Genomic DNA, 14,547 nt, shown 5'->3' on the forward strand with positions numbered 1-14,547 from the left:
GACCTATACAACTTTGAGCAGGAGCGGTTAAATTCCAAGATTTCAGTTGAAGTACAAGTTAAAAAAAAAATTGACAGACCCATTCGACGCCCAAGTTGGTCGAGTTAAGAGGCGTTTGAGTTCTAAGGTTCTACTTTACATTCAAAAGTACTGATCTTACAAAAACAACCTACCCTTTTAAATTCAGTCATGACAGGGTTGAGTATAGCATTGTAACAAGGGTGTAGATTCAGGTATGGATGGTATGGACATGTGTTTAGTGGGGAGGGGGATTTCAGAGCAGATTTGGTCCCCACCAAGGTTCAAACCAAGTTACAGTGCATGACAGTTAAGGGCATTTTTTTTTTTTGAAAAAGCATGAAAATTGACGAGCTTCCTGAAGCACAAAAGCTGAATGAGTTTTTTAATCTCTGGAAAATGACAAAACATTAAATATGAGAAGCAACTTTGATATGTTAACCAACTATATCATGCATGTCTACAATTGTTTGTTTCATCTTCATAAACACAATTTTTAATGGCAAAATATATCGTTCAAGAATCGTGAGAGAAAAATCAAGATCTTGATTCTGAATTAAAAAAAATATCGCAATTCATATTGTACCCAGAATCATGCAGCCCTACACTCTACACTCAGCTGTCCTGCAAGCAATTTATACAGTGTATATATACACTCACCTAAAGGATTATTAGGAACACCTGTTCAATTTCTCATTAATGCAATTATCTAATCAACCAATCACATGGCAGTTGCTTCAATGCATTTAGGGGTGTGGTCCTGGTCAAGACAATCTCCTGAACTCCAAACTGAATGTCAGAATGGGAAAGAAAGGTGATTTAAGCAATTTTGAGCGTGGCATGATTGTTGGTGCCAGACGGGCCGGTCTGAGTATTTCACAATCTGCTCAGTTACTGGGATTTTCACGCACAACCATTTCTAGGGTTTACAAAGAATGGTGTGCAAAGGGAAAAACATCCAGTATGCGGCAGTCCTGTGGGCGAAAATGCCTTGTTGATGCTAGAGGTCAGAGGAGAATGGGCCGGCTGATTCAAGCTGATAGAAGAGCAACTTTGACTGAAATAACCACTCGTTACAACCGAGGTATGCAGCAAAGCATTTGTGAAGCCACAACACGCACAACCTTGAGGCGGATGGGCTACAACAGCAGAAGACCCCACCGAGTACCACTCATCTGCACTACAAATAGGAAAAAGAGGCTACAATTTGCACAAGCTCACCAAAATTGGACAGTTGAAGACTGGAAAAATGTTGCCTGGTCTGATGAGTCTCGATTTCTGTTGAGACATTCAAATGGTAGAGTCAGAATTTGGCGTAAACAGAATGAGAACATGGATCCATCATGCCTTGTTACCACTGTGCAGGCTGGTGGTGGTGGTGTAATGGTGTGGGGGATGTTTTCTTGGCACACTTTAGGCCCCTTAGTGCCAATTGGGCATCGTTTAAATGCCACGGCCTACCTGAGCATTGTTTCTGACCATGTCCATCCCTTTATGACCACCATGTACCCATCCTCTGATGGCTACTTCCAGCAGGATAATGCACCATGTCACAAAGCTCGAATCATTTCAAATTGGTTTCTTGAACATGACAATGAGTTCACTGTACTAAAATGGCCCCCACAGTCACCAGATCTCAACCCAATAGAGCATCTTTGGGATGTGGTGGAACGGGAGCTTCGTGCCCTGGATGTACATCCCACAAATCTCCATCAACTGCAAGATGCTATCCTATCAATATGGGCCAACATTTCTAAAGAATGCTTTCAGCACCTTGTTGAATCAATGCCACGTAGAAGGCAGTTCTGAAGGCGAAAGGGAGTCAAACACCGTATTAGTATGGTGTTCCTAATAATCCTTTTGGTGAGTGTATATATATATTTAAATGAGTAACAATGGTCATTCAGACCAGAGTAAAAGGCGTTATTCAGCTCAGAAATGTAAAGTAAAATATTCAAGTACAAATCCATAAAGAACCTAGTTAAGTATAGTAAAGTATTTGTATTTTGCTATTTTACATCTCTGAACAAAAGCAGCCTTAGTTTACATCCCAAACATTCGATTGCACTTCAATTGGTATGTCAGGTGGTAGTAATCAATTAATGTTTGCCTTGCAGTGACTGATTACAGCCAGTAGATGGCCCTTCAGGAGGCATGGGAAAAGTTGGATGCTGTAAACAACCTGGTTTTGAAGGTGAGCCCCTCCCCAACTGCCCACCTCAGAAGTATTTCAGGACTCAAATTGGCCCCCAAAAGACATCATTCCCAACCCCAAGGATATTAATCACCTCGAACAGTCTCTGATTAATATTATCATCATTATTATTATTATTATTATTAATAATAATAATAATCATTTATTTGCCATCTGCACAAGTACAGGTATATTGGCATTGTTTTCTTCACCTACCCATCTTGCTCTACATAGCTTGCAGTCACAGCACAGTGTCAGCCAATGTGTGGCGTCCCTGGAGTTGGGGGTTAAGGGCCTTACTCAAGGGTCCACGGATATGAGGCTGTTCTGTAGAGGCGGGGGCTTGGACCAGTGACCTTCTGAACACAGGCATGGAGATTTAGCCCGCTGAGCCACTCAGTGCAGGACAATTAGCATGCGACTGATTTGGATTTCATTTGGTAAACAGATGTGTCATTCAGAGTACAGGACAAAGGGAAAAGCGCAACCTTGTGAAAGTGTTACTCACACACAAAAACTAAAGGTTCACACAGATGAAAAACTTCCTGACTTGACAGAGAACCTTTTTAAGAAACATTTTCCCCTCGTGCGCCTCGTAAGGCTCATGCCGGACATTAGACCTGGAGACAGACACGTTTATACCAACCAGAGAGATCAGGGGCGACAGGGTATTGGTGTTAGGGGGCGGAGTCTCGGCAGGGGATGTAACCAGCCACAGCCCAATTCTTGCACCCCCACCCCTCCCGGGCAAACAGGCCCACAGTAAAGACAGCAAACACATGCGAAAGGCGGCTTTAACAGAGCAATAACTAAAGAAATAAATGGTGAGACACCATTTCAATATGCATGAAGACGGAGGGATACGAGAGCAATTAAAGCAGGAAGTAAAAAAGACCAAACAAAGACATTCAGTAATTAATGAGCTGGGTGAGGATGGCAGCTACTTAACGCACACTGAAGGTACAGCCTCGAATCCCATAAGGGTCATGCTGTTAAACGTAGAGGAGAAGTATTCAACCTGCGCTGCTCCACTAAAACAGCCATTTCTATAGAAGTCGGGAGATGACTTGGATCGGCTGTACTAAGTGAGGTGTAGCAGAACGCCAACGATAAAATGAAATCTGGTAGTTTTGGTAAAAGTCTTAAGGGTTGTTTGGTTTCTTAGAGCTGTGTTAGATTTTCGGACAACGAGTGTCACAGACCCTGACCTGGTCGGGGAGGTGTCAGCGAGCCCAGTCGTTAAAAACGCTCATGGTTTTGCATCGCTGTGTCGCGCCATCCTGCATGGCCCCCTCCCCGTGGCGCTGTTGCCCCAGGCACCAGATGGTGGGATGTCAGCAGGGCGTCTGGCAGACACAGGTACGACACCCCAGCACATGTGGCACGGCGTGTCCGATCGCCACCCCCCACAACCCCTTCCCCGTTACCAAGCCCTCGTCCTTGGGGCAAACCTAGAACCCCATTCATCTGACGCACTCCGCAGGTTGGGGGTCATTGTGGGTTAGCATGTAAACCCGCTATGCGCGTAGTTTGGTTACTCTGTGTTAACCTGGCGCTTACTCCACACCCCCAAATTACAAGATAGGGGCTCACACCCAATCCAGCCTGAAGAGCACTCTGACAAAGAAAAATAAAAACACCCCGTGTGTGTGTGTGTGTGTGTGTGTGTGTGTGTGTGTGTGTGTGTGTGCGCTCCATGCGTGGGTTTGAGTCGCACCGCAGGGACTCGCTTTCCGAAAGCCTCACAGCTTCAAAGGCAGCCACTCCCACAAACAGATGCATGCCACTTGAAAACATTTCATCTGCATTTTTTAAACCAAACTAAAAGCATCATTTTTTGTTTACTGTCATTTTTTTTTTTTTAGCTTGCGTGGGAGTTAAAACAAAAAACAACACAAACATTATTTCCATTAATTCCATCAAGTCCACACAGCGTCCACAAAGACAGTCACTACGTCTACATGCACAGCTAAGTCGAGCTACAGTTAGAGCTTGACTACACCATTTAATCGGACTACTGTCCTTGTCCCAGTATACATGCAAGGAGGGGAATCAATTTATTGACCGAAGTATGTCCAACTCCACTACAATAGGCAGCGGTATGGTTCCTTTCAGCTTGTTAGTACTGGGCATTTTCCAGTTGACCCATTACATCATAGACGTAAAAAAATAATAATAAAATTAATAATAATTCATGTGTGGACGAATGAAGTGACAAAAGCTTTAGTTGGTCGGAAGAACAGATACAGCAAGATCAGGATAGTGTTGCGCCGGCGGGGTTGGAATATCCCAGCATGCCCTGTGTGCAATTGTAAATAGCCCCTGTTGTATTGTTGTTGTAGTTATAATTATAGTTGAATTTCCCTATTGTCGTGTGTATGTTTGCCCGTGTAGCATCATGTAAATTTCCCACCGCGGATGAACATGACAGTCCCGCATCCAACCACCCTGTTTTCTTACCGGTGTTTGCTGGGTGCCTGTTATAGTCCTGTTAAGGATTGCAATTAAAGAGTGGGAAAATTTTTCAAATATCGCAATGTGATTTTGTTGTAATATTGGGGTATTTATGAAACAAAAAAGGAGTTCAGCATAAATTTCTCACAAACCTCTCTAGGAGTGATTTAAACAGCAAGGATGAAAATGATAATGATTGTCTCAGAGAATGCATGCAGCACTCATGCAAACTTTAAACCGATTTTTAAATACATACTAGATAATCTTGAAAATGCATAATCATTAAAATTGCTGAGAGTTTCCAATGACAGAGTAAAAATGTTTTACTGAGACAAACTCTTTGCATTATAATATCTGTACCAAATTGAAGGTAAGAAAAAGCCTGATCGTAATCTAGCTGACTAGGGATGTAAGAATTGGAAGTGCATAACATGCGATGTTGATATTAATATTGCACGTTGTCCAGTCCTACTACAGCCATTTCTTGAATTCAGTAGAAAATACCCTGCTTCGCGTTATGATGTCATTTGGCGGTACAAGTTTTAACACCAGTGGAAAACCACCATCTTTATGTACTGTACTTTTGGTACCTTTTTGAAGTACCAAAAGTACGGAACCTGACATGGTGGAAAAGCACCAGAGAGAGAGACAGAGAGAACAGAGCAGCAGGGACCGGAGAGGCAAATCGCACATGACCTTTGGGTAAAAGCCCACATGGAGCCGCTCAGGTCCTAATACCTGAAGGGGTGAAGTTCTCACAGAAACACAGCTTTCCTCACTCACAGAGACAAAAACGTGAGCCACAGGCTGCTTGTGGGGTTCGGCACGTACCGGACCGGTCCCATTCCCCCAGGCTACATTACTTTTTATCTGTGTAGCTGGTTAGCAACCTCAGAGTCGTGGCCACTGCTACAAAAAACTGATTTTGTTTTTGCACTACAAAACAGAACCATTTCACAAAAGCATCATCACCAGCCAATTAAGTACCACTTCCTTTATGAATATTAATTAGCTACCCCCTACCATCCTACGTTTCAGAAATTTGTGTTTGGCACCCTACTCACAAACATGAACCAGAAGCACAGAAAGCCAGCTGTGTTAATGAGAACTTGCAAGAGCTTCTGTGATGGACTGAAGCGCAAAAACAGAATTTCGGAATTATGAGATAGAAATGTGTTTGTGACGTTGGTGGTAAGGTAAGACTGGCCCGTTCTGCAGCCCCCCTGACCGGTTCTGACCAGCTCCGACCCGTTCCAGGCAGCCCCCAAACTCACCTCCCAGTGGCTGAACACCAACTGGGGACTGGCCAGGCCGCTGGTGCGCTTCCTGATCTCATCTGCAAAGCCGAAACTCTCGGCTACCGGCAGCACAGCCTTGATGATGAAGACCTCGGAGCCCTCCTTCATCTCCTCCTGCAGGACGCGGCCCTCCCTCTTGGACAGGACGGCGTACACACGACCTGGGGGGTGCAAACAAAACGACACTTGATCAAGTGCACCCCGCAGCCCTTAAAAACCAGACCAGATTCCGGCAAGCCCAATATTTTGTAGGAGACAGGAAGTGTGACAATATTGCAGGAAACCGTGCTCCCGTTTCATAAAACTTTGCCAATACGTCTGGAACCTGAGGTGACAAAGAGCCTCAACAGCACGGCAACAGCTTTGTAAGGGAAAAACTTAACGTCCCGCTGTCACGCGTGTCAAACACGCGTCTCTGTAATTTCCTGACAATTAGCACTAAAAACACCGCCTGTCCCACATTTGTCATTTCAGGGATCATAGAATAACTAGAATCTGACGCTACATTAAATGTTATAATTGGGAGACCGAGGCAGTACGTGGTCTTTGAAAAGCCACTTTTTTGGAAACACTCCCTCAGAAATGTCCCCAGAACCTGCAGAGAGCATTTAAAGCAAAGCGGTAAAATGGGGTCATTTATTCAGACCCCCCCCCACCCTTACAGGGCGAGGACCTGCATGCCCAACAGCTTGCAGGACTACAGATGCAGCTTCCCCACCCACCCCCCACCCGTATCCTGGAGAACTGCAGGATGACATCACTGCAGCTGAACAAGGTCTCAGAGCTGCTTGCAATTAAGGACTGCCAGAGCTTTCCTGTATATGCCACTAAGGACAGGGAAGGGGTGACATCCATCCATCCATCCATCCATCAGTCCATCCCCACTTATCCAGAACAGAGCCATACGGGGTGGAATGGGATGCCACACTCACACTCTATGGCCAGTTGAGACGTGCCACTTCACTTTGCATTGGGGGGGGCAGCATACTCCCCAAGCGCACATTCCCTCCAATTAGACGGCGCCCCCTTTCCTTATTGTGTATATATATTCTCTTACCTAAAACCTCAGCAGTAGCCATGATCTCGCAGGTGTACATGGCGGCCATGAGTCTCTGTGGCTTTGACTGGAAGGCGTAGCGACAGGCCTCCTTCATGGCCGCGATCAGCTGTCCGGAGAAGGGCCCGTAGCAGTCGGAGAGCGCCACGTCGGTCCTGCGTCTGGCCTGGCCCCTGCTGGCCGCCGCATCCCCTGACTCTGGGGTGTCCTCTTCAGCCTTCCCCTGAGCCCCACCCTCCACTGGAGCCCCGCCTCCTTCCATAGAGTCCTGTCTGGGGAACTTCATGTCCCAGCTCTCTACTGAGAAGCACACGCCCATCAGAGGCTCCTCGCACATGGGCCCTGCCAGGGTGGCCAGCTGGAAGCCGCTGACGATGCTGTTGTCAAAGTCCCTGTAGCCAGTGGTGCCACCCCCTCCGCTGTGCCCGCCAGCACTGTTGTCCCCACCGCCTTTGCTGTCCCCGCCCTTGTCATTGTCCCCTCCCCCTCCACTGTCCCCACCCCCTCCACTGTCCCCACCCCCTCCACTGTCCCCGCCCCTTTTGTTGTCCCCGCCCCCTCTCTCCAGGCACTGCCACACAGACGGCCGTCGGTACCCGTCCAGGCTGTTGAGCAGAATGTTGGGCCCGTTGCGACGCGGCCCGAACGCCCAGATGCGGTCCACGGCGTTCCTCCACTTGTGGCCCTGCATGTGTGTCTCCAGTTTCTGCTTGAGGTCCCGGATGCCCTCCAGCGTCTTGCCGCTGAGCGCCAGGGTGCGGCCCTCTTTGGCCGACATGTTGAAGAGCTCCATGGTGCGGATGAGCTCGCTGCTGCCCTCCAGCAGCCGGGTCACTTCCTCGGGGAGCGGCACGGCTTGCACTCCCACGGCTGCCAGCTTGTTGGCGGTAGTGAGCGTGACGAGGCCCCTGGGATCCACCTGCACCGTCTCGGGGAGCCTCGGCTGCTCGTCCTTCACCTGCCGAACAATGGCAACCTTCTGCTGCTTCCCGAGGTCCTCGTTGACCATGTCTACCTTCGGAGGGCGAATGACGGTTTCTCTGAATGGAATGATGGGCTTGGAAGCACTGATCTCTATTTTGGCAAACCTAAAAAATACCCCCCGAAGAAACCAGTGTTAAATCAGCAGAGACATAAATGGACACTTTAAGCATTTCTGAATTAGAAGCTCTTAGGAAAGTAAGAATTTCATCATTATATTAAATGGCTTATTAAGTCATGTAGAAGAGGCTCATTCAGACGTCTTCTTGCCCCAACCCCTGACCTCTATCCTGATACAAAAATAGGATATACAGGCAGAAAGACTGTTAATGCAAGTGGAAACAGTTTCTGTAAAAAGAGAAATAAATGAACAGCAGCAACAACCGAAGACGGCAGAAGAGTAAAACCCGTCGGGTCACGTAGTTACTCGTACGCACATCGACATGAAAACAGACTGCACGATGTCTCGCAGATATGGTAATACAGGTGTGGCTTTCACTTTCAGACAACAAGGAGGATTCTAATTGGCTTGGAACCAGACAGGCGGAAAACCAATAAAAACAACAATTAAAAAGCAGTTAATCCTTCTTAGGATGTTTACAAGTCAAACACTGCGCTTTCCGAATGATCGAGAGATCATCTACAGGCAATTCTACAGACACCACTAGGGGACACGTGAGACAAACAAGATGGGTTCCTCCTTAAATTATTACTACTATTTTTATTATTAGTGAACAAACAGCCCCAAGTTGAACGAAAATCACCCATCGGCCTTCTGTCCCACACGAGGCTACTTCACAGGTGCGGCTGATTCCATCTCGTAAGCAGGACACCGCAGAGGGCATTAACAGACATAAATCTGCAAACAAAACACTTGTGCTCCAACAAATGCGGCTGTTTGTCTGACAGGGCTGAACATCCGTGACAGCGGGACGAATGAGAACAAGCCTGTGAGTCTGAGCCTCAAACGTATCATGGGTAACGGCGAGCATATGGCTACCTGTAATCAGGACAGAGGCGCGTCCTGACAGCTGACCCGGCATGGCGGCTGCGACGGAGGTCAGTCTCTGGCTGGCGACTGACCCCCTGCCGGGCCAGACTGCCAGGAGCGACAGGCAAGGCGGGCCATCAAACGGCACGCAGGCCTGCTGCGCTCCTCAGGACGGATGTGCAGCTGAAGTGATATTTTTAACCCCCTACCCAAGGGCAGAAGGTCAGCTGGTGGAAACGTGCAGACCAGCTCATTTCATGAGTGTCTCTTTAGCCCCGTGCATCAGCATGTGGGTCAAGCCTGCCATTGTTTTCTCACAGACCTCTGTTCATCCTGGGGGGTGGGGGGGGGGGTTCAGTTGACCCACATATCCTGCTTGCTGTCGAAGACTTTAAACAATATGACGGGAGAAGGGTCAAAGAGAGCCACACTTCCATTTCTGGCCAGTGGGGGGCACTCCACCAGGCATCGCAAGCAGCCTCCGGTTCTGCCCCCGCCTACGGCTCAGCACCCTTTAGCACGAGACTTCCCCCCGTTTCCACGGGCAATTAATTCCTCCTCCTGAAAAAACTACCAGAAACATCAGACGAAGGACTGGGACAAAAAAACAACACGGAAACAATAACTACAGAAATCCGGAAAACCTTCAGAGACATGGAAAAGTCGCTCGTAGGAGTGTTTCTGAGTAAAAACAGGGCAGATTAGCCCTTTTTACATTATACTATCCCTTAATAAATCTCCCAGGATATAGACATACACACACACACAGACAGACAGACAGACAGACAGACAGACAGACACACACACACACAGACAGTCAGACACACAGACAGACACACACACACGGTGAATCACACACACACACAGACAGACAGACACAGACAGACAGACACACACACACACACACACACACACACACACAGACAGACAGACACACACACACACACACACACAGACAGACAGACAGACAGACAGACAGACAGACAGACACACACACGGAGAATCACACACAAACACACACGGAGAATCACACACAAACACACACGGAGAATCACACACAAACACACATGGAGAATCACACACAAACACACATGGAGAATCACACACAGACACACACACACACAAACACACACACACAGACAAACACACAGACAGACAGACAGACACACACACACACACACACACGGAGAATCACACACACACACACAGACACAGACAGACACAGACAGACAGACACAAACAGACACAAACAGACAGACACACACACACACACACAGACACAGACACAGACACAGAGACAGAGACAGACAGACAGACAGAGACTGAGAGGCTCTTCACTCCACACTGCTGGCATCAATTCGGCACCATTAAGCTGTACCTGACCATCTCGACACATCTAACATTTTAATCGGTTTTGCTGCACTAACCAAAGGTTTATTGAGCGGGACACTAAGTGAGAGATCTCGAAAGCCTCTTTAGTAACTTACAGACTAAGGAATAAGGTTTCTAAATCATTTATGAGATTATGAGGAAGCCTCTATCTCCTAATTCTTCAAAAACAGGAGAAGTGCTTTAACCCTTCGCTCACGGGTTTGACTCGCCTGCTTTCGTAGTTAATCACTTAATGGGTTTATTTCAGTACCTCTCTGATGGTTTGGGAAGAGGCTCACTGGCCGCGATGGCTGCTCGCACACGAGCGGCTCAGAGGGCTGCGGGCAGGATGCTGGTGAAAGCTGCCGTTTTACAATAATCTCAGGCTGCCGTCCTGACCTGAGCGGCGTCGCCAAAAAAAGGTTCTGAAATCTTTGCACCGCAGTGGGGAAGTAAACAGAGAGACCATCGCTGCATTAACGCAACACAGGAGAAACTTAACGATGGCACAAAGCAAACGTTTTGACCGACGGTTTCCCCGTCGTAAAGGGCGAAGCCATCGGGGTCCCCCTGAGCATCGGGGCCCCCCTGAGCATCGGGGGCCCCCCTGAACATCGGGGGCCCCCCTGAACATCGGGGCCTCCCTGAGCCATGTGACCTGTTTAATGGTTTCCGCTCGGAGCTCCTTCTTATAAATGTCCGGGTTGGGTCGCTTGGCTCTGGGAAATGGCATTTACAGTAAGGGAGGATTTACATGCCATTACATCACTCCATCTTCCCAGGCGAGGGCGGGGGGGCAGCGCAGTGTTACAGATACTCAGGCATCGTACTCGTGGCATCGATTTCCCGCTTTTCTTCCAGAACCCTGGGTGCTGCCCCCGTGCATGACACCGCAGGGGGGGGGCTTCCTCAGGCTCCCCAGTTCACTGCTTAATTAAACCTCTACAGTATCACAGGAAAGCCGACACAGAGAACTCGCTTTCTCATAAAATCTGCATTTCAAATTTATGATGTGTCAATTATTAAAGACCACCTTAATTCTAGATATTGTACGATTTATTTTGTGATATATTAAAATAAACATCTTGTTAGCAAACTTAAAACAAGCTGTCTCCACTAGAACAAAAAACCCCAACCACTCATCCCCCCCAAAAAAAAATCCCCAACACTAATCCTAACACTAACACTAAAAATAACACTAACACTAAAAATAACACTAACACTAACCCTAACAATAGCACTAACCCAAAAGCATAGCCCTAACGCTATAACACTGACCCTACACTAAGACAGGCAATAATATTAAGTAAATTAAAAACACAATATCTGTGATTTTTAAAAATATAATTCAGGTCTTTTTTCAGGCTTCCAGATTCAACTGGTTTATTTTGCATTAAAAAAATTTTGAACAAAACACAATAAGTACCAGTAATTATTGTGTCCTTTCAATAATTATCAGTAACACACTCAAAGTGAACTAATCACAGCTACTTCATTAAAGGCGCATTCTCGCTTCCTTGCATATCTCTGGACAGCTATCCCATCCCATACATGCAGCATCCCAGGAAATACTCAAAAACATACACATGAAATATCCCGAAATACCCAGCGAAAGCCAGCCGACAGTGACATCAGCACAGGGGCGTTCCGGGCCTGTCACCCACCCAGCAGGATGTGTGTCCATCATAAACCAATTAAAGATAATCCAATTAAAGTCACTCCGCATCCCTCAGACATTTTACTGCATAAATGTGAAATTCAGGCTCTTAGAAGCTGATAGTTTATAAAAGACTCAAAAACCCTTCAAACTTCAATCGTTATCACTGTCCTTTATCATTTTTAATGCCGCCTGAAGATTACACTTCCTCAAATCCACAAACATCGTCGTTAGGGTGTAAATGACACCGATGTGAAGGGTTTGAGTGGTAGACTTTCAGTGTGAGACCTGAAAACGGGGGGGGGGGGGCGTAGGGGCTGGCATGACGGCAGTTCATCAGCCGAACAGCTTGGGGGGGCATTCCAGGACACTGGCATTAGTCTTTTTTTTTTTTTTTTTTTTGTAAATTTTTTATTTTAATTTAATTTAATTTTATTATTTATTGGTGTACATCACTTTGGTCAGCAATAGCTGTGTTTAAATGTGCTTTATAAATAAATTTTACTTACTTACTCACTCGATTAGAGGCTGACAAGCGTCTCACAAGCCAGATTTAAGGTGGAATCAACAAGAACAGTTAAAAGAGCAAAAACCCTCAAGCTGGGACTCTGACAGGGACTCTGCCTGTCTCCCTCCCTCTAAAAGCCCTCAAACGGGGACTCTAACAGGGACTCTGCCTGTCTCCCTCCCTCTAAAAGCCCTCAAACGGGGACTCTGACAGGGACTCTGCCTGTCTCCCTCCCTCTAAAAGCCCTCAAACGGGGACTCTAACAGGGACTCTGCCTGTCTCCCTCCCTCTAAAAGCCCTCAAACAGGGACTCTGACAGGGACTCTGCCTGTCTCCCTACCTCTAAAAGCCCTCAAGCTGGGACTCTGACAGGGACTCTGCCTGTCTTCCTCCTTCTAAAAACCCTCAAGCTCGGACTCTGACAGGGACTCTGCCTGTCTCCCTACCTCTAAAAGCCCTCAAACGGGGACTCTGACAGGGACTCTGCCTGTCTCCCTCCCTCTAAAAGCCCTCAAGCTGGGACTCTGACAGGGACTCTGCCTGTCTCCCTCCCTCTAAAAGCCCTCAAACGGGGACTCTGACAGGGACTCTGCCTGTCTCCCTACCTCTAAAAGCCCTCAAGCTGGGACTCTGACAGGGACTCTGCCTGTCTTCCTCCTTCTAAAAACCCTCAAGCTCGGACTCTGACAGGGAGTCTGCCTGTCTCCCTCCTTCTAAAAACCCTCAAGCTGGGACTCTGACAGGGACTCTGCCTGTCTCCCTCCCTCTAAAAGCCCTCAAGCTGGGACTCTGACAGGGACTCTGCCTGTCTCCCTCCCTCTAAAAACCCTCAAGCTGGGACTCTGACAGGGACTCTGCCTGTCTCCCTCCCTCTAAAAGCCCTCAAGCTGGGACTCTGACAGGGACTCTGCCTGTCTCCCTCCCTCTAAAAGCCCTCAAGCTGGGACTCTGACAGGGACTCTGCCTGTCTCCCTCCCTCTAAAAGCCCTCAAGCTGGGACTCTGACCGGGACTCTGCCTGTCTCCCTGCCTCTAAAAGCCCTCAAGCTGGGACTCTGACAGGGACTCTGCCTGTCTCCCTCCCTCTAAAAGCCCTCAAGCTGGGACTCTGACCGGGACTCTGCCTGTCTCCCTCCCTCTAAAAGCCCTCAAGCTGGGACTCTGACAGGGACTCTGCCTGTCTCCCTCCCTCTAAAAGCCCTCAAGCTGGGACTCTGACCGGGACTCTGCCTGTCTCCCTCCCTCTAAAAGCCCTCAAGCTGGGACTCTGACAGGGACTCTGCCTGTCTCCCTCCCTCTAAAAGCCCTCAAGCTGGGACTCTGACGGACTCTGCCTGTCTCCCTCCCTCTAAAAGCCCTCAAGCTGGGACTCTGACAGGGACTCTGCCTGTCTCCCTCCCTGCTCACCTCTCCCTTAGGTCATCCAGGCAGCGCTGCAGATGCACCTCCCCCGCCGTCACTAGGACGTGCTCCCCCGTCTCCTGGATCAGCACCTCGGCACACGGGTCGGCCTGGTTCAGCAGCTTCATGCCCCGCACCAGTTTGGACATCTCACCTGGGGAGGCCCACATACATGCGCGTGTGCGTACACACACACACACACACACACACAAACACATATATTGAGGAATATACACACAGTACACAAAGAAATATATAGATATTCAAGGTTTTAATATTCCCACCAAATATAAAATTACGAAACACAATCTGTTTTCAAATCAATATTCAGCAGCTGACATTAAACCTGCCTTCACATTTGTCTTCAAACCCATTTTCCCCACTCCTTCCACATTCAGCCGGCCAGTTCTGACATGCTTAAGCAATAATAATCATGCTTACTATTATTATTTAATTATACTTTTAAAATGCAGTTTGAATGCAGCATCATCCAACACGTCAGCTGAGCTCAATCCAGCGTGCCGACATCGAATTAAAACATTTGCTGGCAGTATAGGAGAGATTACATTTACATTTAATCTATTTACCAGAAGCAACTGGGGGTTAAACGGCTTGTCC

General features: G+C 47.7%; 1 protein-coding gene across 1 annotated transcript in view; it reads right to left on the reverse strand.

Moving 5' to 3' along the window:
• The window catches only part of efl1 (elongation factor like GTPase 1), a 52,125-nt gene that overhangs the window by 5,975 nt on the left and 31,603 nt on the right, over positions 1-14,547 (reverse strand). The window contains exons 17-20 of the mRNA XM_023813905.2: positions 13,936-14,083; positions 7,559-8,109; positions 7,022-7,435; positions 5,941-6,125 (exon numbers count right to left, since the gene is read on the reverse strand). Of these exons, the coding sequence (XP_023669673.1) occupies positions 5,941-6,125; positions 7,022-7,435; positions 7,559-8,109; positions 13,936-14,083 (1,298 nt within the window). The remainder of the gene's footprint in view (positions 1-5,940; positions 6,126-7,021; positions 7,436-7,558; positions 8,110-13,935; positions 14,084-14,547) is intronic.

This window comes from Paramormyrops kingsleyae, chromosome 11 (genome assembly GCF_048594095.1).
Source record: "Paramormyrops kingsleyae isolate MSU_618 chromosome 11, PKINGS_0.4, whole genome shotgun sequence".
Taxonomy (NCBI): domain Eukaryota; kingdom Metazoa; phylum Chordata; class Actinopteri; order Osteoglossiformes; family Mormyridae; genus Paramormyrops; species Paramormyrops kingsleyae.